The 22,121-nt window shown below is 33.9% G+C and overlaps 3 protein-coding genes across 3 annotated transcripts; all 3 read right to left on the bottom strand.

Annotated features, from left to right (window-relative positions):
* Positions 1-1,590: 1,590 nt before the first annotated feature.
* On the bottom strand, positions 1,591-16,573 carry LOC118753777 (zinc finger protein Xfin-like). The gene is made up of 10 exons (XM_036488653.1): positions 15,773-16,573; positions 15,437-15,704; positions 14,507-15,340; positions 11,154-11,682; positions 10,962-11,085; positions 4,203-4,526; positions 3,868-4,135; positions 2,831-3,769; positions 2,102-2,630; positions 1,591-2,036 (listed from the first exon to the last, which is right to left on the bottom strand). The coding sequence occupies exons 1-10, from the start codon at positions 16,061-16,063 to the stop codon at positions 1,904-1,906; spliced, it is 4,239 nt and encodes a 1,412-aa protein (XP_036344546.1). The 5' UTR covers positions 16,064-16,573; the 3' UTR covers positions 1,591-1,903.
* A 3,268-nt stretch (positions 16,574-19,841) lies between these two features.
* On the bottom strand, positions 19,842-21,333 carry LOC118753776 (zinc finger protein 2-like). Its single transcript, XM_036488652.1, has 2 exons — positions 20,143-21,333; positions 19,842-20,082 (listed from the first exon to the last, which is right to left on the bottom strand). The coding sequence occupies exons 1-2, from the start codon at positions 20,718-20,720 to the stop codon at positions 19,929-19,931; spliced, it is 732 nt and encodes a 243-aa protein (XP_036344545.1). The 5' UTR covers positions 20,721-21,333; the 3' UTR covers positions 19,842-19,928.
* Positions 21,334-21,488: 155 nt separating this feature from the next.
* On the bottom strand, positions 21,489-22,117 carry LOC118753778 (zinc finger protein 431-like; the record flags this gene model as incomplete). Its single annotated transcript, XM_036488654.1, has 2 exons — positions 21,489-21,704; positions 21,765-22,117. Coding segments are annotated over 2 exons (507 nt in total), but the record flags the coding sequence as incomplete, so codon positions are not given.
* Positions 22,118-22,121: the final 4 nt, after the last annotated feature.

Genomic DNA, 22,121 nt, shown 5'->3' with positions numbered 1-22,121 from the left:
GTTATATAGCTGATGACAGTAGAATGGCAATTATAATAGGGAGGTTTTAGTTTTTCAAACTGTAATTTTATTATGTATACATTTTCGTCGCCTGGGTAAAAGATTGTCGTAAGCGCCATTTTGACGTTCTTTAGTTCTAGATGCAGTTATATATTTTGAAATAAAGTCTTTCAATTGTTGTTATCAGTTTTTAGATATCTCCTTTAGTATCCGAGATATTGACTAATTTTTTTTTTTAATAATTTAGTAAAAATTTAGTTAGTGATGCAGTCATATTAAACCAGACCTGGGCGGCGCCTGCCCGGCGGGCATATTCGCGTATACATACACACTCTGCTTTAGAAGGCAGCGAAAGCTTCATTTTACCTTACGACTTGTTCGCACGCAAAATTAAATAATTTAAGAGTTTTATGAACTAGTAACATTTTCAGAGAGTTTGGAGAAAATCTATCTTCGCGTTTTTGGAAAATTGTATTCCAAACTTCAATCGCGATTTCCCACAACCTACCGAAATTAACATACGACAATCTTTTACCCAGGCGACGATTTGTCTAAGTATATCTACCTCGCATCGTTCTGGCTGATACAAACAACCGTTATGTGAACAACGTTAAAATATCCTCATGCACAAGTGCGCTCGGGTATAAAAACTTATGTTCTTTTGCATGTTATGTATCGAATTATTATTTACATGAGAACTAGTAATGGTACCCAGGTACCCTATCCATTAGAACTAATAATAAAAACTTAATTTACTCAAAAAACCATAATTATGAAATTATATTTAAATTTAGTTTTTCTCCATTTTGTAGAAATTTAAAAGTTTTAGGATGTCACCAAATTTTAACTTAGTATCAGTGGTTTATGAAAAAATTGCAGTGGAATATGGGCATTCCCATGGTGGCGCACGTGGCAGTCGTACGATTTCAATGTGATACAAAAAAGGAAAACCATTCGTTTTCTTTAACTTTTTTGGGCCATTGTATAGCACATATGTAATTCGCTCTATATTTAACCGAAAAATGAAATCAATCGAACTGCTTGGTCCTGATATATAAGCATTTAAAGAGTGTCGTTACGTGACAAAAAATGGAAGTTGATTTTTTCTTTTCTTACAAAATCGCAAAACTCTGCGAATTGTGGAGGGCTATTTTCATGAAACTTATTTTAATATAATTTGGAGCAATTTTAGTTGTTTTTAGAGTTTTTTGAATTAATGCAAATTGTTTCAATTCTCTTTTACAACCCCAAGTGTGAAACGTGACGTGACGTGGCGTCACGTGACAAATTTCCATCGATATATTTTTGTTAAAATTGCTTTTAAATGAATTTTCAACGCAAATAAAACATGTATTTTATGTAGAATATACTTTATATTTTGACTTCAGCGCCAATTCAGGGTCAATTTATTAGAAATCTATGATTTATTATGTTTCAACCACATACGCCAAATTCGAACCAAATCGGACCATAAATACGGTTTTTCGAAATATCTCGACCTTGGCACCACCTAGGAAGACCATTTTATGCAAACATGATTCTACTTACATATCCAGTATATATTTTAAAAAGCAGACAAATCGGCCCGTAAATACGTTAGATATAAAACTTTTATTTTTTTTGTCGTGGTGGACCTTCCGCTGGAAACACCCATATGCAAAAGGTACCCGGGTACCCATCTATGAACAGGACGGTTAACCTGATTTTTGTTAATAAAGGAGCAGAAATTATGTGTCCGCATAAAACCTGTCAGAGTCATGCGACTATTCGAGCTAATTGAGAATTGCCCATATAAAATGATAGCTGAATAGAGCGCTGAAAGTCTAATAAATTTGTTCAAATAATTTATCTTTTAGCTAATTTGTCCATTTAAGTCATTTAGTTTGGTAATTTTTCTTGATCCTTACTTTGCGCCCGATTTTAATTCCTCCAATGTTTTAACGTGAGGATTCCGACCAGTATTTGCCTTGAACATCGCACAATATTCATCCGGAGTCATTGTCATATCGTGCATTCGCAATAAATGATTCCTAAATCTGAAATATTTGAGTAATAATAAATTAAGTTATATAATTACGCAGCTAACGAACTATAAACTTACACATTACGTTGTGCGCAAGCATAACCACAAACAGAACACCTATATGGCATGCCGGTGTGTTTGAAAGAATGCATTTTCAATTGTTTAACGTCATTAAACTCTTTTCCACACTCTTTGCATTTTCGTTTGATGCCAGCGTGTTGCTGCAAGTGATAGCTGAGCCGAACTTTGATTTTAAAACGTCGATCACATATATGACATGAGTACGGTTCTTCACCAGTGTGACTACGCATGTGTACTTTAAGTTCACTTGAGCGTATAAATTTTTTTGTACATACCGTACACGGAAATTTACGGTCTAAATGTAATCTCTTATGGTGCTGAAGCCGCACATAACTTTTGAACGAATCGCCGCAAACATCGCAGACAAACTTGCGCTCTGAAGCGTGAACATTGTCAATATGACATTTAAGATAATCTGGATCGACTTCTTTCTGACATATTGGACATTCTTTCCGTTCGGGGTTTGCGCACAGATGGATCTTCTTTTCATGTAACTTAACCGAAGTTTCACAATAAAATTCACGGGCTGAAAAGGATAAACAAATCCAAAGCTAAGAATTAGTCAGTGATTTTTCTTAAAGTAGTAGTTCATACGTAAATATGTACATGCATTTATTTATTTATTTATTTATTTATTTATAGTAAGCTTAAATCGCGTAAATATAATTTATCGAATTATTTGATTTTACCAGGTATTAAGGCGGCTTAAATTCTTATTTTACTTACGGCAAAATGAACAAAGGTATTTCTTTTTCCTGTTCAGCGCATAAATATGTCGTTTTTCATGATATTTTATTCTGTTGTCAGGTATTTCCTTATTGCAAAATTTACATCTAATTAATTCACTGTTTTCGGTATCCTCCTTTTCTGTATCGGTATTACTGCTTGCATTTATATCGTCTTCGACTGTTGTTGCTATGTAGGGGTGCCTCCGCCTTTTGTGATAAAACACGGCACTATGGCTTTTGAAGCACATATTACAGATTGGGCAGTTATGCAGTTTATCTTTTTCATAGCCTTCGGGGCGCTTTTTAATACTTTGATTATGTTTGCGTTTCATATGATCTTGAAAAGATCTTTTCTTATTGAACTGTCTTGAACACTGGGAACATTGAAAGAGTTTATTTTCGTCCTCCTCAGGCTTTTTAATGATCTGATTATGTTTACGTTTCATATGATCTCGAAAAGATCTTTTCTGCTTGAACTGTTTAGAACATATGGAACATTGAAATGGCTTATTTTCTTCCTTCTCCTCCGAAATTAAAGCTCTTAAGCTACTTATAGAATGATTGTGTATTCGTTTTACATGCGCCCTGAAAGTGCTATGTTTTTTAAATCTCATCGAGCATATTGGGCAATCAAATGCGTGCTCTTGAATGTGATCGGCTAACTCCAGAACAGATGAGAAGTATCGCTCGCAATGCTCACAACGAAACGAGGTATTGTCACCCGAACCACGATCACCTATTTCCTTTCCCGGAAAATATTTGGAATAGGCCTTGCAATGCTTAGATCGCAAATGTTTATTAAAGACCTCTCTAGGGTGATACTCTTTGCACCAGGGGCATTGCATTGGTGATTCAGTTGCATGAACAAGAGATTCGTGCAGTTGTAGTTCTTTGGGAAAGTCAAAGAACTTTGGACATTTAATGCAGATAATATGCGCTAGAAAGAGAAATTACTGTATCCACTTAACCAGATTCAGATATGATTGGAAACTTAAATGTGACAAACGTTATGATTGATTAAAAAGAAAAACTTACTCTTATGCATGTCAAAAATGTGATTTTTTAGCTCCTTTTTTGTAGTGTATATGCAATCACATAATTTACAAGGATGCGTCACTTTGTCTCTCAATACTTCACTATCACCCCTTTCATCACCTTGTGATTCTTGACATAATTCCTCAGGATTCTCAAATTTAATGTCTATCGTAGGTATATCTAGTTCAGGTATGCTCATTGACGATTCAATAGCAACAAGGCTTGGTTGTATCGTAGCTAAGGGATCATTTGTGCATTCCACAGCATCCTAATGAAAGCATTTTGACTTTATTAAATTATAATTTTTTAACAAATACAAAATGTGTATTTCATACTTGCGGTTGCTCAGTGTTGGCATAAATCATTTCAGGCTCAGTTTTTGGGAAAACTAAAATGTTCCTCAGTTCTTCATCAGAGCGACGAGCGATTTCCTTGAAATTATAGGCTGAACGCACAATTTGTGTGCAATTTAAGCATAATAGTTGTGGAAGATTGTCAGTGGATGTTGCATGGAGCTGTGTACAATCGTTAAAGTAATCGTACAATGTTTTCCCATCTGCCGATACGGCACAACACATTTCCACAGCCCCGACGCAGTCCATTTGCATACAGGCACGACACTGCATATTTGAACAACTTATTTCCACTTCAATACAAGGCTAACAAACTCTTTGACTCATGTCGGAACATAAGATCCTTTGTGTTGGCTTTCCAACACATACATCGGTTTTTGGGTGATTTAGCAATGATTGGCGGGGATGTTTAGAAACGTATATATTTACATTTATCACTTCTTTGAATTTATTATTAAGTATTTTATTAATTTGTTGTTAGATCGCGTGCAGTTTCACTAGCAAAGTTTCACTCATAGATACTTTAGATACACTTTCATAGATATACGAACTTTGCAACCTTCACGTGTATTTTGCGTGCATTAATTATATTTTGATTTATTTTTTAACGCGTTTAATAATTTCTACTTTTCTTCAATATAGTAAACAATAGTTACAAAACTATCGATGGCACTATCGATAGTTTATTTTCTTTGAGACTATCGACGGCCATCGATTGTTTTTTCAAAACTATTGATGGGGATATAAACTATCGATAGTTTTGCAGCTCCAGCAGAAATATTCCACAACACTATTTCATACTGTGAACTCAGAGCATCAGCTATTGGTAAGTTTTACAAATTTATTTATGTACACTTTCCTCCATATAAAAACGTTTCGGACAGACTTTGTATGGAAGACCATACGTCACACTAACAGCAAAAAAAAATGTCAAAAGCCCGCGCGATTTTTAGCTAGAAAATAAAGTGATCACTTTGTAAAATTTCGATTTTTGTTTTATAATTTTTTTTTTAATAAATTAAATTTTTTTACCAACTTCTCATCAACCTAGGAAAATAATCCAAAAAGTATTATTTGCGCTAAACATTCAATTTTACTGCCATAAAAAAATTACTGGGGTTGTTCAGGATGTTGTGGAAGTGGTCTTAGATTTGCAGTTGGAGTTGCATTTGCAATTTTTTTTCTTGTTGCCATGGCAACCGTGTGCATGTTATTGTTGTGAATTTACAAATGCAACGAATATACAAATCCATGAGCATATGCACAAGATCCTGAACAGCCCTAATGTACCTTTGATTGACTTCTGCACATTGATCGTGTAATCATACATAAGTTGCGTTCCAGATAACTTCGTGTAAAAACCTGTAAAACTGTCAAATAACAAAATTACTCTCTTGAAAGAGAGGAGCAAGAAAGAAAAAATAAAAGTCACCTGGAACGCGAAAAACCACTTTTCCTGTAACTACATCCATTTTTTTTTAATGTTAAGCGCCATGGAGACGATCAAATATCTTTATCAACCGTCTCGCGTTTTGCTTGACAAAAAACAAGCGCACTTGCCTTCTGACCGTCGTGGTGAGCAAGTGCGCGGACAATAAAAATAAATTGTTTGTTGCATTAACGCGTTTATTTGAACGTTTGCGGGCAAGACACGAGGCAATCTCACACATATGCAATGCTTGACGTATTTATTTGATTGTCTCCGTGGCGCTTAATGTTCGTTGCTATCTGTTTTTGTTTACAAAAGCAACCCTGCCTATCGTTTGACACTTTTCATGAACTTGCGGGAAGAAAAACTTCGGACTAAAACCTGCAACTTCTGACTGCAACAACTCTAACCATAAATTTTCAGTAATATATTTTCTTTTCCTGAATTGAGTTTTGTGCACGCACGTAGAGACTTTTTAAAATTTCGTCATATTTTGTAGTTAAATTCTCACATTTATTGAATTTTATTGCAATTATCCACTTTTTAATAGTTTCCACAATCTTATGCAAAAAATTCTCATTTTTATGCAATTTTAATGCAAATACTAACTTTTTCACTAATTTTCCCCATAAAATATAAACAAGCAATGCATGTACAACGATTAGCAAACGACAGTTCTAATACCATGTTCGGAGCGACATCGAAAACATGTTTTTGTTGCTATAACTGGTTCTCGACCTAAAACTTGTGTTTTCGTATTTTAGACATATTTATCGAACTGGAAGTCATATTTTATCATCTTTAATACGCTAGCTGGGATTTAAGGCCCGTTTACATACAACTTTGGCGTTGCGTTGGCGTTGGCGTCGCTTCGACAGCTGACTATGAATACATGCATTTATATGAAAGTCTCCATATAACCAAAGTTGGGCAACGCCAACGCCAACACAACGCAGAAAGATGGCCAACTCTCAACTTTTCGCGCGCGTCGTTCGTCAGCTGTTCTAAGTAATCAAAATTATGTGATTTAATTTTAATTTTTAATCAAATGCGGGCAAGAAATATAGTTTTTAATGCAATTATTGATGTAAAAATTTTGATTTATCAGCCGCTAGTATGTTAATTTAGTGACCAAAGTATTCTGTGCTAAGCGTTCATTGTAGCAAGCACGGGCGTTACGCGCGCCGCTGTCAAAGCGACGCCAGCGCCAACGCAACGCCAAAGTTGTATGTGGACGGGCCTTTATTGTCAATTGGCTGGCCTAGGGATGGAGTTTTGAAAAATAATCGATTCTCGAATCTTTATTTATTTCTTAGGATTCTTGGAATAGATTAATCGACGGCGAGATTCGAATTACTCGATTCTAATCGATTCTTTATGTCAATCTTTCTTTTATTTGAAAACTCTATAAAAACTGCCAATTATACAGCCACCAATCATAGCTATTAAAGTTATTATAATGAATCAATTAAAATTATTGTTTAATAATAAATGTGTAAAAAAAATTGCTTAATTTGCTATAAAACGTGTGATTGACACATATTTACGGTACTGTTTGATATGGAAAGTAAATAAATTTGAATACCCCCCTTAAAATTTTCTTTTCATAAATTCATTTCAAGCATCTAAGTCTTACTTAATAGTGGTATTCATCTAAACCGATAACTTTATCAAGCAGATAATCTTATAAGCCTACGCACTGTGTTACATGATCGACCCATACTCTCTTTTCGTTTATACTTGCGACAATAGTCGTGTTTTCTTCGGTCATCGAGCTCAGTATCAGTAACTTGATACTACTAGCACGAGGATAAAGAAATTATAGAAACTAACTTACTAAATGGGAAAAATTATATTTACGAGGTAATGTCTATTTAAATAAATATACACATAACATAAAGGCTATTTATTTGAAGCAAGTTAGAAGAAACAATGGCAGAATGTCTGTTTGTGTATGAATTCATTTGTCACCGCTACCAAACTTTGCGGCCAAATTATCAGTGAAATAAAACAAACAGAAGGGATAATAAATAGAACCGGATCTCTATCAGGATCATATCGTTGTTGTTGAATTTGCGTGTAAAATTTTTATGCGGATCCCCGCTTATTGCCCAAGAAAACATGGCTGGAGGTGCGACAGAGTTGCATTGGCTTCAGTTTATCAAGTTTATTAAGTGAGATCGCTGGAGAAATTTATCAGAAATGTGTAAACGAGTCTTTATACAAATTTTGACAGTTAATTTATAAGGTTTACACAATTATAAGTTTATACGGTTTACAATGCATTTATAAGGTTTGATGAATATTCTTAATATTAATATTAATACCCTTGCCAGAAATTTCACAATTCTAACAATTGACCCATATCTAATACCATGTGCTGACCGACATCGAAAACATGTTTTCGTTGCTAAAACTAGTTTTCGACCTAAAACATGTGTTTTCGTCCATGTAAAATCTGTCAAACGAAAACCAGTTTTCGCTGAAAACTACTTGAAAACTCACGTTCCAATTGGTGTCTTCACTAGTTTTTTTTTCGATTATTTATCGAAGTGGTAGGCTGGCCAAATTAAAATATGAACTAGGGTTGTAAATCAATGAAACTATCTATGTTTGAAGAATCGATGTTTCGACAAATTACATCGATGGTAGTCGATGTATCGATTTAAAACATCGATTTTTTTACCGATTGTTTTTTTTTTTAATATTGCACACTATTTTGAATTGGATTTATAGTTTTTGTTTACTAATGAACTACATTTTTATAAAAAATTACAAGTAAATATGCTAAACATTAATTTTTAAAGCTTGTCAATATGTGGCGTGTTTAGTATTAGGTAATTGTATTGACATTTTTGTTTAGAACGACATACGAGTTGTTTATTAGCGGCCTTCCGGCTTTTCATCTGATGGCGTTTGGCAAAATGAGTGATGACGCTAAGCAATTTTACAATTTCACTAGTTTTAAAGCAATTAGACTATTCCTTGCATCGATAAGTACATTTATTAATTAGAATTTAAGAATTTGTTAAACGGAATGGTGAAAAATTAGTAAAAACATCTTCCGATATGTTTTGACTTAACATCGGATTCATAAAAACATCGACAAACATCGTTGTCGTTGCTCGATACATCGATGTTTTTTAAATCCCTAATATGAACAAAAGAAAAAGGTTGCTAAAGATAAGAAAATGAAAGACAAAGATATTGATTTCGTTTTTTCGTAGCACAACTGTAAAGAAAGTATAAAATAAATGTCAACGAAAACACTACCAGCCGGTGCGAACATCTTTCAGTATTTTCGTTGTGAGTCCGAACATGGTATTAGGCATCCAACCCCGGACCATTTTGTGGATCCCGGTTTCGGATGTTTATTCCTTATTATTTTCCAACTTATTCCAACGGTAATTTTTAGCCGCTTAAACTTGCACATTACACTGGTTTACAGCACAAATGTTCAATGTGTGCCACCTATATAGAATTGCGCGCTGATTCCAAAATCGGGTCAATTTTTTATTCTATGGATACGTTTTCGAGACATTTTCAATTTACTGTTATTCAGCTTAAAACGAAAAATAGTTCCACTTAACAATCGTAATACGAAATACGGCAAATGAAATCTAACAAAATTCTCCATAAGTTCCGATAGGACTGATAGTTCCAACATTCCAAATTTTTTGTTTTTAATGACAAAAATAAAAAAATTAAACTTTAACAAATGAAAAATTTTAAAAATAACAGTTTCTGTGTAAATTTCTTGTTATTTGTGTTAAAGCCTGGTTTCTTACGAACAAGTCAAGGAACTATCGATGACTAAATAAAAAAAGGAATGAGTGGTGAAAAAAATGCGTAAGAAATTTTGGTATGAAAAATTGGCAGAAAAGAGTGCACATGGCGTATGGGTAACATTATTTGCTCCTAATTTTTAACCGACTTCCAAAAAAGGAGGAGGTTATCAGTTCGTCGGAATATTTTTTTTTTAAGTATGTTACCGCATAACTTTGGACCACGTCAACCGATTTCGATAATTCTTTCTGCAACAGAGAGGTAGTGTCCCATACTGGGTTAAATCCGATTATTGGATCATGAAATATATATATTTTTTTTTAAGTCGGTTTTGTTTTGCTAAAAATTACTTGTTCATACATAAAATAAATGCTCGTTTTCATTTGACCACTCATTACTTCTTCATTTGTCCTTCAATTTTCTGTAAAAATTTTCACAAAATCTGTTTTTTTACCGACTTCCAAAAAAAGAGGTGGTTATCAGTTCGTCGGAATATATATATATATATATATAGAAAAATTCTAAGAGTGCAGTTTTATAGCCCATCTGATTTTAGTATAAGGAACTGTAAGTTTGAAGTTCCTAGAAAATCGCGTTGATTTTTTGCAATTTTTTTAGTGGAAGGTGGAATATCTCCATACAAAAAATAATTGTCGGACATACTTTGTGTGGAAGAACCTGCGTGAAAAAAATTGCCAAAAATCAACGCGATTATTATTATTATGAACCATATTTTTATAAAAAATTATCACAAATAAATAAGAATAAAAAACGTTGCATATATCGCGAAAAATTCACCGTGTCAATACTTTTGTTCGTCACTCAAGATGAATTTTAGCCAAAACATTTAATTTTCACGAACGACGTACAAAGTTGTAAAATAAGAATTATACGCTTTCGATTTCAATAAAAATGAGGTTTATATATTCTTCACAGAAATATTAAAAAATATTTAAACTTGTGACTGGTGGGACATCTCCTTGTGACTGCTGTAAAGTAATTATGCATGAAATAAAAGTTTCCATAGACAAAAATTAAAACTTTGGGTTTTTTTAATATTTTCCCACAGGTTAATGAAATGTAGTCATTTAAAAATAGATTACTACAGAAATAGAGATAATAAGGGCATATTTAAATTTATGTCGTTTCCCTCTTTTCGATGGAATGACCCATATATAAATTTCGGCTTTTACCTATATTTTGCCGTGTTAAGGTGGGAAGATTTCTATAAAAAAACGTAAATCCAAAAATAAAATGTATTTCTGAATTGAAAGTTGCATCAAATCTTAAATTACGATTTAAATCATGAATAAAATTTATTTGCGATTTGATTCGTCAACCAAATAAAAAACTAGTTTTATTTGTTATTCGTTTCGCAAAAAAAAAAATTAAATAATACAATTTAATAGGTAAAACAAGCTAAATGTATTCAAGTCATTAACCTACCAGCAATTTCGCCACTATGCTACTTAGGCCCGAAATTTTAAACGTTAGTTTGATAATTCCTCTTGCTCCATATTCTGCGCCTCCGATTGCAATTCCTCCAGAGTTTTAACGTGGGGATTCCGACCAGTATTTGCCTTAAACATCGCACAATATTCATCCGGGGTCATTGTCATATCGTGCATTCGCAATAAATGCTTCCTAAATCTGAAATATTTGAGTTACAATAAATTAAATAATATAATTGCATAACATAGGAATTTTCAACTTCTTACACATCACGTTGTGCGCAAGCATAATCACACACTGAACACCTATAGGGCATGCCAGTGTGCTTATAAGAATGGATTTTCAATTGTTTGACGTGATTAAACTCTTTTCCGCACTCTTTGCATTTTCGTTTGATGCCAGCGTGTCGCTGCAAGTGATAGTTGAGTCGTACTTTGATTTTAAAACGTCGATCACATATATGACACGAGTACGGTTCTTCCCCAGTGTGAATACGCATATGTACCTTGAGATCAAAGGAGCGTATGAATTTTTTAGTACATACCGTACACGGAAAGTTTCGCTCTAAATGCAATCGCTTATGACTGTGAAGCAGAACGTAACTTTTGAACGAATCGCCGCAAACATCACAGACAAACTTACGTTCTGAAGTGTGGACATTGTCAATATGATGTTTAAGATAATGTGGATCGACTTTTTTCTGACATATTGGACACTCCTTCGGTTCTGGTTTTTCGCGCAGATGAATCTTCTTTTCATGTAACTTAACCGAAGTTTCAGAATTATATTCTCGCGCTGAAAAGGATAAACAAATCCAAAGCTAAGAATTAGTCAGTGATTTTTCTTAAAGTAGTAGTTCACACAAGTACCCTGCAGGGAAAAGCTGAAGTAGTATGCACATATTCCAGTTCATCAACTATTATTTAAGGATAAAAGTCATATCAGTTCGTTATGAACTATTATTATAACAGTTCCTCGTAGAAAAAGGTAAACTATTTGGTAGAAATTCTAGTTCAAAAACTGGTATTAAATGAGGAAGTTATACCAGTTCGTCATGGACTATAATTATACCAGTTCCCCGCAGTAAAATGCCAAACCAGCCAGTAAAATACTAGTTAATTAACTACTATGTGCTAAAGCGACGACCTACGAACAACTGTGACAGTGACATCTGTATTTGAATTATATACCAAAACTAAAATGCAGTTTGTGAATGTTTTTTTCTAGACTTCAGCAGAAAGAAGTCTGATGAGGAGATGTGGTGATCTCTGAAATAGCTGCTATAACTTCTACCGCTTAGACTTTGTTGCTTTTTCAATTTTTCCTAATAAACAATCGTGGTACAAAGCTCAATAAAAATATTAAAAATAAAAATGCATTTAATTGGTTTCTTCACAAATATCGGCTGTAGCGTCGAGTGAAGACCACTGTTTCTGATATTTCAAGTTCGAGCCCGCTTGGAGGTGAATAAAGTAAAGTAAGTCAATTATTTCAATTTAAATATATGCAAATTAAAAATTGTAAATTTAACCTAAATAAAACGTAAATACTCAAAATACCATAAAAATTAATCATTTTTCTCTTTAAAACTATACAATTAATAAAAAGAAAATAAACGAAAAAACTAAATAAATTATATTAAAAAAATTCTCTACCGCAGGATTCGAACTCGGAGCTCTCAAATGGCGCCTCTCAAGTTGCGACTGTTGGAGCGCTGCGCGCAAAATTGTATAATTATTCTTTTGACAGGAGCGGCATCTCGTGTGACCCCGCCAAGTTTAAAATACCAGTCGCTTACATTGAAAAATTATAGACTGTGAACTAGTTGGGCTGAAACGCAAACTGGCAGCATTCTAGTTCAGAAATAGTAACTTTTCCTACAGGGTACATACAAATTTATTAACCCTTGTGGTTAGCTGATTAAGTTAAGTGACATTTTTATTCAGAATTTTTAGAAAAATGTATGTATGTGGAATAATGTACAAAGACACTCGAAAAGCGCTTTGATTTCTTATAATTTATAAAAGAAATTGTAGAGCACACTTTATATGGAAGGAAATGCTCAACACCACCAGCTAACAAATTATTAAAATTCAACGCGATTTTCAAACGTGTGGAAACTTGCATCTTATCCTAAAAAACTCTATATCTAAAATTTGAAAAAATTTTGAATTTTTTGGTGGAATTGGTAAAATATGTTGAATTTTTATAATTTTTGGATACATTTTTAAATGAGGATTTACATAACGATGGCTAAGTGGAAGATCCACCTATTTCGGCAGCCAGTTCGGAAATGCTCTATTTCAGAAATGTTTTCAACAACGCCCTATTTTGTGAAAACGAAATCAGAGTGTAAAAAAATCACGTTTTCCGAAATATTTGAGAAGCTCTAGGAAAAAGTGAAAACGTGATAAAACCTTCCACTCAGGCTTAAATTAAAGCCAGAACTCTCGACTACTGTCCTTGACCCTGCATCTCGACCCAAGTCACTTATATGTAGTCATTTTAACTTTTTTTTTCATTAAATGACCAAAAGTGACCATCAGGTTAAGGTACTGGGATGGTATTTCAGGGAACGTAGGAAAGAGTTCTAGCTTTAATTTAAGCCTAAGCGGATGAATTTATCACGTGTTCTTTCTTTGCCTATAACATCTTTAATATTGCAAAGAAAGCGATTTTGTAAGCTTCCCCCACAAAACAATGAGCAGTTAGCATATTATTGCCCTATTCTTACAATACAACATAAGGTGGACGAATGTGGTTACTTTCTTTTTTAATTCTTGAAGTAAGTTGTTTTTGCTATTATCTTCCGCGATCACAACTTTTTCAACAATCAAATAAAAAATATTCGAGACAGCTCTTACAATTAATTTTTAGATATTTTTACTTGTATGAAAAATTTAAATTCAATGATTTAGATTACTTAAGATACCGTCAGAAACGCTCTCTATCTCCCAAAAAAAAAAAAAAGAATTAAGTGCTTCAACCACTATTTTAAAATCAAATATTCGAAGCACAATTTTATAGACGTTGAAAAAAGTAGCACAAACTTTAGCGAGAATAGCAAGTTCAAACTACTCTAGTGAAGAAGATACAAAAAAGGGTCCCTTATACTTTTCATCCACTACGTAATGGACCTTCTTCTTGACAAACTACCATGTTTTGAAACAGCCGCACAACTTTAATTTTTGCAATATTGGACAGCTTTCTCGCCATTTCTCCCACTGTGCGTTCTTCAACCAAATTCTGCGATAGGGTGTTTTCAATAAATTTCTAAAATAGGGCGTTCTTCAATCAAATTCTGAACAAGTGCCTTCTTGAAAGGTTTTTCAGAAGGTCGATATTCCACTCAGCCATCAATATATGGTGCTTATTATCTATGTAATGTGCCAGACTGTTATGAAAAAAATAATAAACATTAAATAAACAAAAGAAAAATATCCAAATCAAAACTGGTCAAAATATCAGTTGACTTAATCAGCTGACCACAAGTGTTTGTATATACGGGACGGTGCTTTATTTATAAGTTTAAATTTCAAGATATGTTAAATTGCTTAAAATAAGTTATCAAATAATTTGGTTTAACCATACAGGTTGTTTAAATTCTGTCTCTACTTACGGCAAAATGAACACAGGTATTTTCTTTTCCTGTTCAGAGCATAAATATGTCGTTTTTCGTGATATTTTATTCGATTACCAGGTATTTCCTTATTGCAAAATTTACATCTAATTAATTCACTGCTTTCGGTATTCTCGTTTTCCACTTTTTCAGTATCGATATTACTGCTTGCATTTATATCGCCTTCAGTTGTTGTTGCGCTGTCGGGGTGCTTCCGCCTCTTGTGATAATAGACGGCACTATGGCTTTTGAAGCACATATTACAGATTGGACAGTTATACAGTTTATCCTCTTCGTCATCTTCGGGAAGCCTTTTCATACTTTGATTATGTTTACGTTTCATATGATCTTGAAAAGATCTTTTCTTATTGAACTGTCTTGAACACAAGGAACATTGAAAGGGCTTATTTTCTTCCTTCTCCTCAGAAATTAAAGCTCTTAAGCTACTTATAGAATGATTGTGTATTCGTTTTACATGTGCCCTGAAAGTGCCATGTTTTTTAAAGCTCATCGAGCATATTGGGCAATCAAATGTATGCTCCTGAATGTGATCGGCTAACTCGAGGACAGATGAGAAATACTGTTCACAATGCTCACAACGAAACGAGGTATTTTCACCTGAATCGCGGTTACGTATTCGCTTTCTCGGAAAATATTTAGAATAGGAATTGCTGTGCTTAGATCGCAAGTGTTTATAAAATACCTCCCTTGAGTGATACTCTTTGCACCAGGGGCACTGCACTGGTGATTCAGTTCCATGAACAAGAGATTCGTGCAGTTGTAACTCATTAGGGAAGTCAAAGACTTTTGGACATTTAATGCAGACGATATGCGCTATAAAGAGAAATTACCGTATTCACTTGACCATTCAGACATGATTCAAAGCTGAAATTTGACAAACGATATGATTGATTAAAAAGAAATACTTACGCTTATGCATGTCAAAAATATGACTTCTTAGCTCTTTTTGCGTAGTGTATATACAATCACATAATTTACAAGGATGTGTCACCCTGCCTCTCAACACTTCATTATCACCTCTTTCCCCATCTTGCCATTCTTCACTTAATTCCTCGGATTTCTCAGATTTTATGTCTATCGTAGGTATATCTAGTTCAGGTATGCTTATTGAATATTCAATGGCAGCAGGGCTTGGTGGTATCGTAGCTAAGGGATCATTTGTCCATTCCACAGCATCCTAATGAAAGCATGTGAATTTTATATAAATTTGTTTATCATATATAAATTAATACTTCTATTCCATACTTGCGGTTGCTCAGTGTTAGCATAAATCAACTCAGGCTCACTTTTTGGAAACACTAAAATTTTCCTCAGTTCTTCATCAGAGCGACGAGCGATTTCCTTGAAATTATAGGCTGAACGCACAATTTGTGTGCAATTTAAGCATAATAGTTGTGGAAGATTATCAGTGGATGTTGCATGGAGCTGTGTACAATCGTTAAAGTAATCGCACAATGTTTTCCCATCTGCCGATATGGCACAACACATTTCCACAGCCCCGACGCAGTCCATTTGCATACAGGCACGACACTGCATTTTTAAGCACCTTATTCCCACTTCAACACAAGGTCAATTAACTTTTAACAATATAAGAGTAAATTGTAGCTCGAATTGGCATAGATTAAATTGGCATCTTATAATTTGTTTACCAGTGTTTAATTTTACTTCAGCTGGAACATTTTTCGCGTTTCTACTTGAAATTTTCTAGATATTACAAGTTAGGGATCGATAGTAGGGATTTCGGAAAAACATCGATGCATCGAAAATATCGATGTTTTGCTTCGAAGCATCGTAATTTTTCCTTTCGATGTATAAATAGTCGATGTATCGATGCATCGATGTTTTTTCAAAACTGACATCGTAGTTCATTGAACCGTCATTGGTCTTTTTAATTGTACAAAAAACAAAAAAAGATGTGACTAACCAAAAAATTGAAGTGGCCCCAAAAAGTTCCGTTAGAAACATAACTAGCTCAGTTGCAGTAATTTATTTCCAGCTTTGTACAATTTTGCTAATAACATATTTTGTTGTGAAACATTAGTTGCGTTTGTTTACTCAGTTCCAGTAAAAGTTTTTACGAATTTTCATGTTTTGGCGTTTTCGTACGCAAAAACTTGCAAAGTAGGTGAAATTGAGAGAGCGAAAAATTACAGTTGTAGCTGCAAGTTTTTACTGGATAAATTTTTACTAGTAAGAATTTGCCAGTACGAAAAACATCTGATCGCATGTTGCTGGATGAAATTTAAACAAATAAGGAAACTGTTTGTGGGTTTTTATTGTTGAAATTCACAAACTAAACCTATTTAAATATAAAATATATTGTTTTATTAGGAATTTGCTACGAATAAACCACCAATTTATCAGCTGTTCATGAAACTTGCAAATTATTACTGGAAAAGCGTTCGCGTACTTTTTTGCAAATTTTTTCTATGAGAGCGAATTCGTAGAAATAAATTTACTGGAGAGTTGCTGGCAAGTTACTGGATAATTTATAAACAAACACAACTATTATCAGAAAGATCTTATGCAAATCGATGCATCGATGTATGCCTTTCGATGTATCGAAAAATATCGATGCATCGCATCAAAGAAAAACATCGATGTATTTTTGCCACTGACATCCTAATCGCGAGGCTAACGGCAGTAATCGGACTATAAAAATTATGTGGTAGAATCTGGAAAAAAATGTGGTAGATTTCAAAAAAATGTGGTAGATGTCAGATTTTGGATCAAACTTTGTACAATAATTAAAAAAAATTCTGCAAGGTTTCACCTAAATTGCAAACGTTTTAATCAGAATCTAACAAAAAAATTATTTTGTTATAAAAAACTTCAAGATTGAAGTTGCTAAAAATTGCGTTGAGTTTTAGCAATTTTTTTTGCTTGACAGTGTAAAGCATATCAAGATATTTTTCGAACATATTTTGAAAAATTTCTGGAACCTCGCGGAGTGCTACCAGCTTTTCTTTTTATCATATCACGATGTAGCGAACAAACTTGGCACGTTCCAGCTACTTGTGCTTTGCCGATGTTGACAATTCGAAAGTAAAATTAAACAACGCTTTAAAAGCTTTAGATGCACTGAAATTTGCTAATACTTTCACAAAAATCGCAATTTTTTTAACAAAACCACGTTTCCTGTCGAAAAATTGAATATTGAGAAAATTTACTATTTTACAGGTTATTTTATCCTCCCATTCTGCCTGTTGTTAGTGTTTATTGTTGGACAATTTTTGCTCTTAAAATTAAGAATATTATGTCGAGCAAAAATAAAAATACTTAAAAACGCGAATATGTGGTAGATTTCAGACCTTGTGTGGTAGATGCTCAAAAAAGTGCAAGATCTAGCACAATGTGGTAATCCGATCACTGGCTAACGGATTCATCGGAAACATCGAATAAATTTCGATGTAACGTTTAATGCGATATTATATAATATATATATAATTAATATATTCAATCGAAAACCAGAATTGGTCATGGAACATCCCTACTCCAAAGAGGAATTTAAAAAGGTGTTCGCACGAGGCTATTTTGCATTCAACTCACGCAGGGTTGCACAAAAAAAGTTGAATGGCTAAGGCCCAGTTTCAGGTGTAGTAGTGTACTTAAGTAGAGATTGTTGATTATCTTCCATTATTCATTCTCAGATCACACATTTAATCTGCACTTAAAAGGCCAATATTGGCTATTTAAATATGAGATATGCAACCCTGTGTTTGTACCAAACAACCAAAATTGATCGGTAGGTTGTGTAATCAATTCCACCAAAAAACAATCAGCTGTTCAGCACAAAATGTAAACAAACAAGCAAATGTAAGAACAATTTCAAGGAATAAGCAGCAGTGCTGCCAATTATTTGGCATATTTTGACAAAATTGATCTGAAACCCATGATACAATAATTTTTAGAAGGTAGTTTCACTTCAAAATTTTTGACATAAACCGTGTCTGTGACAAGCACGCAATGAGGCCACTGCTACGATGTAGAACTTGGGGATTATCGCTTGTTATTTTAGATATTTTTTAACAGAACATGTAAAGATTTATATGTTTTATAACTGATCACTTAATTTTTAATATAAATATACGTATTTTATACATACATTTTTGCCACTGCTAATCACATGAATAAAAATCATAAAAATGAAAATATAACAGCAATATTTCTTGTTTATAATGGATTAGATCCATCGCACACCACGGACTTTATCGGCCGCCAATTTAGATGTGCTCGCTAGTCTTTCCATTGCACTACAACTTATTGGTCAGAGCGATTAAGCTGGTGTAGTGTGCGCACCTCCATACATCTTCATGTACATATTTCAAGCGAGCCCTATCATTTAAAGAGGCGGCCGATAAAGTCTGTGGTGTGCGGTGGCTCTTATAGCTGTGTCCTTACATCTATTCCGTGTGTTGCAGTATCCACGAAAGCAGCAGTTAATTTTTTATGAAGAAAATTATTACAAAATATTCGAAAATTTCTCTACTTTTATGTTTGGCTTTTCTTTGTTTTATTTTTCCAACGCCAAAAGCTGGATTTTTTTTTTTGAAAAAGTTGGTACAACAAAAAATACGAAACACGTTTTCTGTCAGATAGCTAACATGGCGGATAAGAAGAAGTGAAACTACCTTCTAAAAATTATTGTATCATGTCTGAAACCCAAAGAAAGTTAAGTGGCATTTAAAAACCAATTCAAAATTAACCTTGTGCTATTTAAATATTCATTTTAAATCGGCCCTAAATGTTGATTGGGGACCAACTTTGCCAGCGCCAACGCAAATACACAGAGTATTTCCATAGTAAAACCGGTCAAAACTATTTGGCGTTTTTCTGCTAAGTAATAAAAGAAAACACAGACCTTAATCATAAGAAGCCGTTTTATGAAAAATAATTGTTACACTTTTCTAAGAAAAAGTAGAAGAGAAAACTAGCGATGCATCCAGTTTTTTCAACAGACCTTTGACAAATAATTTTCGATAGTTTGATAGTGCTTCATACCTAATTAAAGGTTATCTTTTAGCGCACGAATAGTCGATTCTCTTTATAGCTAGATGTTGAACATTTCCGCTGGAAATACCTATTGAAGGATCTCGGACGTACGGAAATGCGAAATCGAATTTTAAAATAAATGCGAAAGCTCCGCGGTTGCGAATGCGAATATTCGCAACAACCTTGCTTTGGACCACGGTAACCGATTTCTATAATTCTATATATAATTTTTTAAAGGAAAGGTGGTACTCCGAGGTGCTCCCATACTAATTTGGGTTAGATCCGGTCGTTGGATCGTCATGAAATTAACGGTACTCTTAAATTTGTATATGATAATTGAAGGCGGTTTTGTTTTTTGCTTAAAAATTACTTGTTTATTTTACTATTTTTAGTAATAGATAAACTCGTTTCATTGTTCATTATATTCCAATTTTTGCTCCTCTGCTAGTAACTCCTCTAAAGGTTTCACGTATGGATTTCGGCCGGTATTTGCTTTGAACATAGCACGATACTCATCGGGAGTTATAGTCATATTATGCATCCTCGACAAATGGTGCCTGAACCTAAAACAATTTTAATGATCATATATTATATCTTATATGTGTATACACATTTTAATTTACACTTCACGCTTTACGCAACTATAATCACACACCAAACATCTATATGGCATCCCGGTGTGTTTGTAAGAGTGGATTTTCAATTGTCTAACGTTATTAAACTCTTTTCCACACTCTGCACATTTTCGTTTGATGCCAGCGTGTTGCTGCAGATGATAATTGAGCTTTACTTTTATTTTGAACCGTCGGTCACACAAATGGCATTCGAATGGTTCTTCTCCAGTGTGAGAACGCATGTGCACTTTAAGATCACTTGAACGTATGAATTTTTTTGTACATATATTGCATGGAAATTTACGCTCAAAATGCAATAGCTTATGGTGTTGGAGCAGAGTAGAACTTTTAAACCCATCATCGCAAATATCGCAGACAAATTTACGCTCTGATGTATGAACATTTTGAATGTGCTGCTTGAAATAGTCTCTATCAAATTTCTTGTGGCATATCGGACATTCCTTTGATTTGGGTTTCTTTGACAAATGAACCCGCTTTTCATGTAAATTAACAGAAGTTTCCGAATTGAATTCACGGGCTAACAAAAAAATAAACAGAAAATTTCTTTTTATTAAATATTTGCCCATCGGCTAATTAATATGTATGGATCATTTATCAGTAAAGGCGTGGATTTCTATTATAATATGGTCCCCCCAGAGCAGCCGATAGGAAACTCGGACCCTGTACATAAATTGTCTTAACTTAAAAGCATGTGATCAATTGAGTTTTGCATGTAGGGTTTGTTTCATGATAAAAACATAAGATGGTAAAACCATCGAGAAGCAGTCCGTTTTCAAGCAATATACATAGTTTTAAAATTCAAAACTCAAACTCACACACACATTCTAATTTTAAATCTCGAAACAACAATTGTGAAAAAATTTTGCCTAAGATACGAACATATTGTCGATTTGCACCCATCGGACCACCGGATGAAACGTATTTCTTATAAAACTTCATGTGAAAAGAATACTTTTGAACATGGGTTGCCTAAAAAATGTCGGTCCAGGCTATGACTAAGTTAGGATGCAATAATTGCACCCATCTAAATGCCAAAAGAAATAGACACCAATCGAAAGGATACACAGTGCTTCCCCTTCCATATAAAATGTGGGCAAAAATAGAATTATGAACGAATTTAAATGAAAATTCGCTTATCAGTAAAATAGAGGACGCTAAATTCATAACTTTGGACCACGGTAGCCGATTTCTATAATTCTATATATAATTTTTTAAAGGAAAGGTGATACCTCCGAATTGGTCCCATACTAATTTGGGTTAGATTCGGTCATTGGATCATGAAGAAATTAACGGTACCATTAATTTTTTTTTTATGATATATAATTGAAGTCGGTTTTGTTTTTTGCTTAAAAACTACTTGTTTATTTTACTATTTTTAGTAATAGGTAAACTCGTTTCATTGATCATTATGTTCCAATTTTTGCTCCTTTGCTTGTAACTCCTCTAACGGTTTCACGCATGGATTTCGGCCGGTATTTGCTTTGAACATAGCACGATACTCATCGGGAGTCATAGTCATATTATGCATCCTCGACAAATGGTGCCTAAACCTAAAACAATTTTAATGATCATATATTATATCTTATATGTGTATACACATTTTAATTTACACTTCACGCTTTGCGCAACCATAATCACACATCAAACATCTATATGGCATTCCGGTGTGTTTGTAAGAGTGGATTTTCAATTGTTTTACGTTATTAAACTCTTTTCCACACTCTGCGCATTTTCGTTTGATGCCAGCGTGTTGCTGTAGATGATAATTGAGCTGTACTTTTATTTTGAACCGTCGGTCACACAAATGGCATTCGAATGGTTCTTCTCCAGTGTGAGAACGCATGTGCACTTTAAGATCACTTGAGCGTATGAATTTTTTTGTACATATATTGCATGGAAATTTACGCTCTAAATGCAATCGCTTATGGTGCTGGAGCAGAGTATAACTTTTAAAACCATCATCGCAA

This window comes from Rhagoletis pomonella, unplaced genomic scaffold (genome assembly GCF_013731165.1).
Source record: "Rhagoletis pomonella isolate Grant_MI unplaced genomic scaffold, Rhpom_1.0 Rhpom_scaffold_02837, whole genome shotgun sequence".
NCBI lineage: Eukaryota > Metazoa > Arthropoda > Insecta > Diptera > Tephritidae > Rhagoletis > Rhagoletis pomonella.
This window is presented reverse-complemented; position numbering and strand designations above follow the sequence as displayed.

Bases quoted from the DNA above. Each gene is read 5' to 3' on its own strand.
- LOC118753776 (XM_036488652.1), bottom strand. From the start codon at position 20,720: ATGGGCAAATATTTAATAAAAAGAAATTTTCTGTTTATTTTTTTGTTA. The intron at 20,083-20,142 runs GTAAATTAAAAT...AAATTGTTTTAG, and splicing joins AGTTGCGTAAAGCGTGAAGT to GTTCAGGCACCATTTGTCGA.
- LOC118753777 (XM_036488653.1), bottom strand. From the start codon at position 16,063: ATGCAGTGTCGTGCCTGTATGCAAATGGACTGCGTCGGGGCTGTGGAA. The intron at 15,705-15,772 runs GTATGGAATAGA...TGCTTTCATTAG, and splicing joins CTAACACTGAGCAACCGCAA to GATGCTGTGGAATGGACAAA. The intron at 4,527-10,961 runs GCGCAGAATATG...AGAGTTTGTTAG, and splicing joins TGGAGGAATTGCAATCGGAG to CCTTGTATTGAAGTGGAAAT.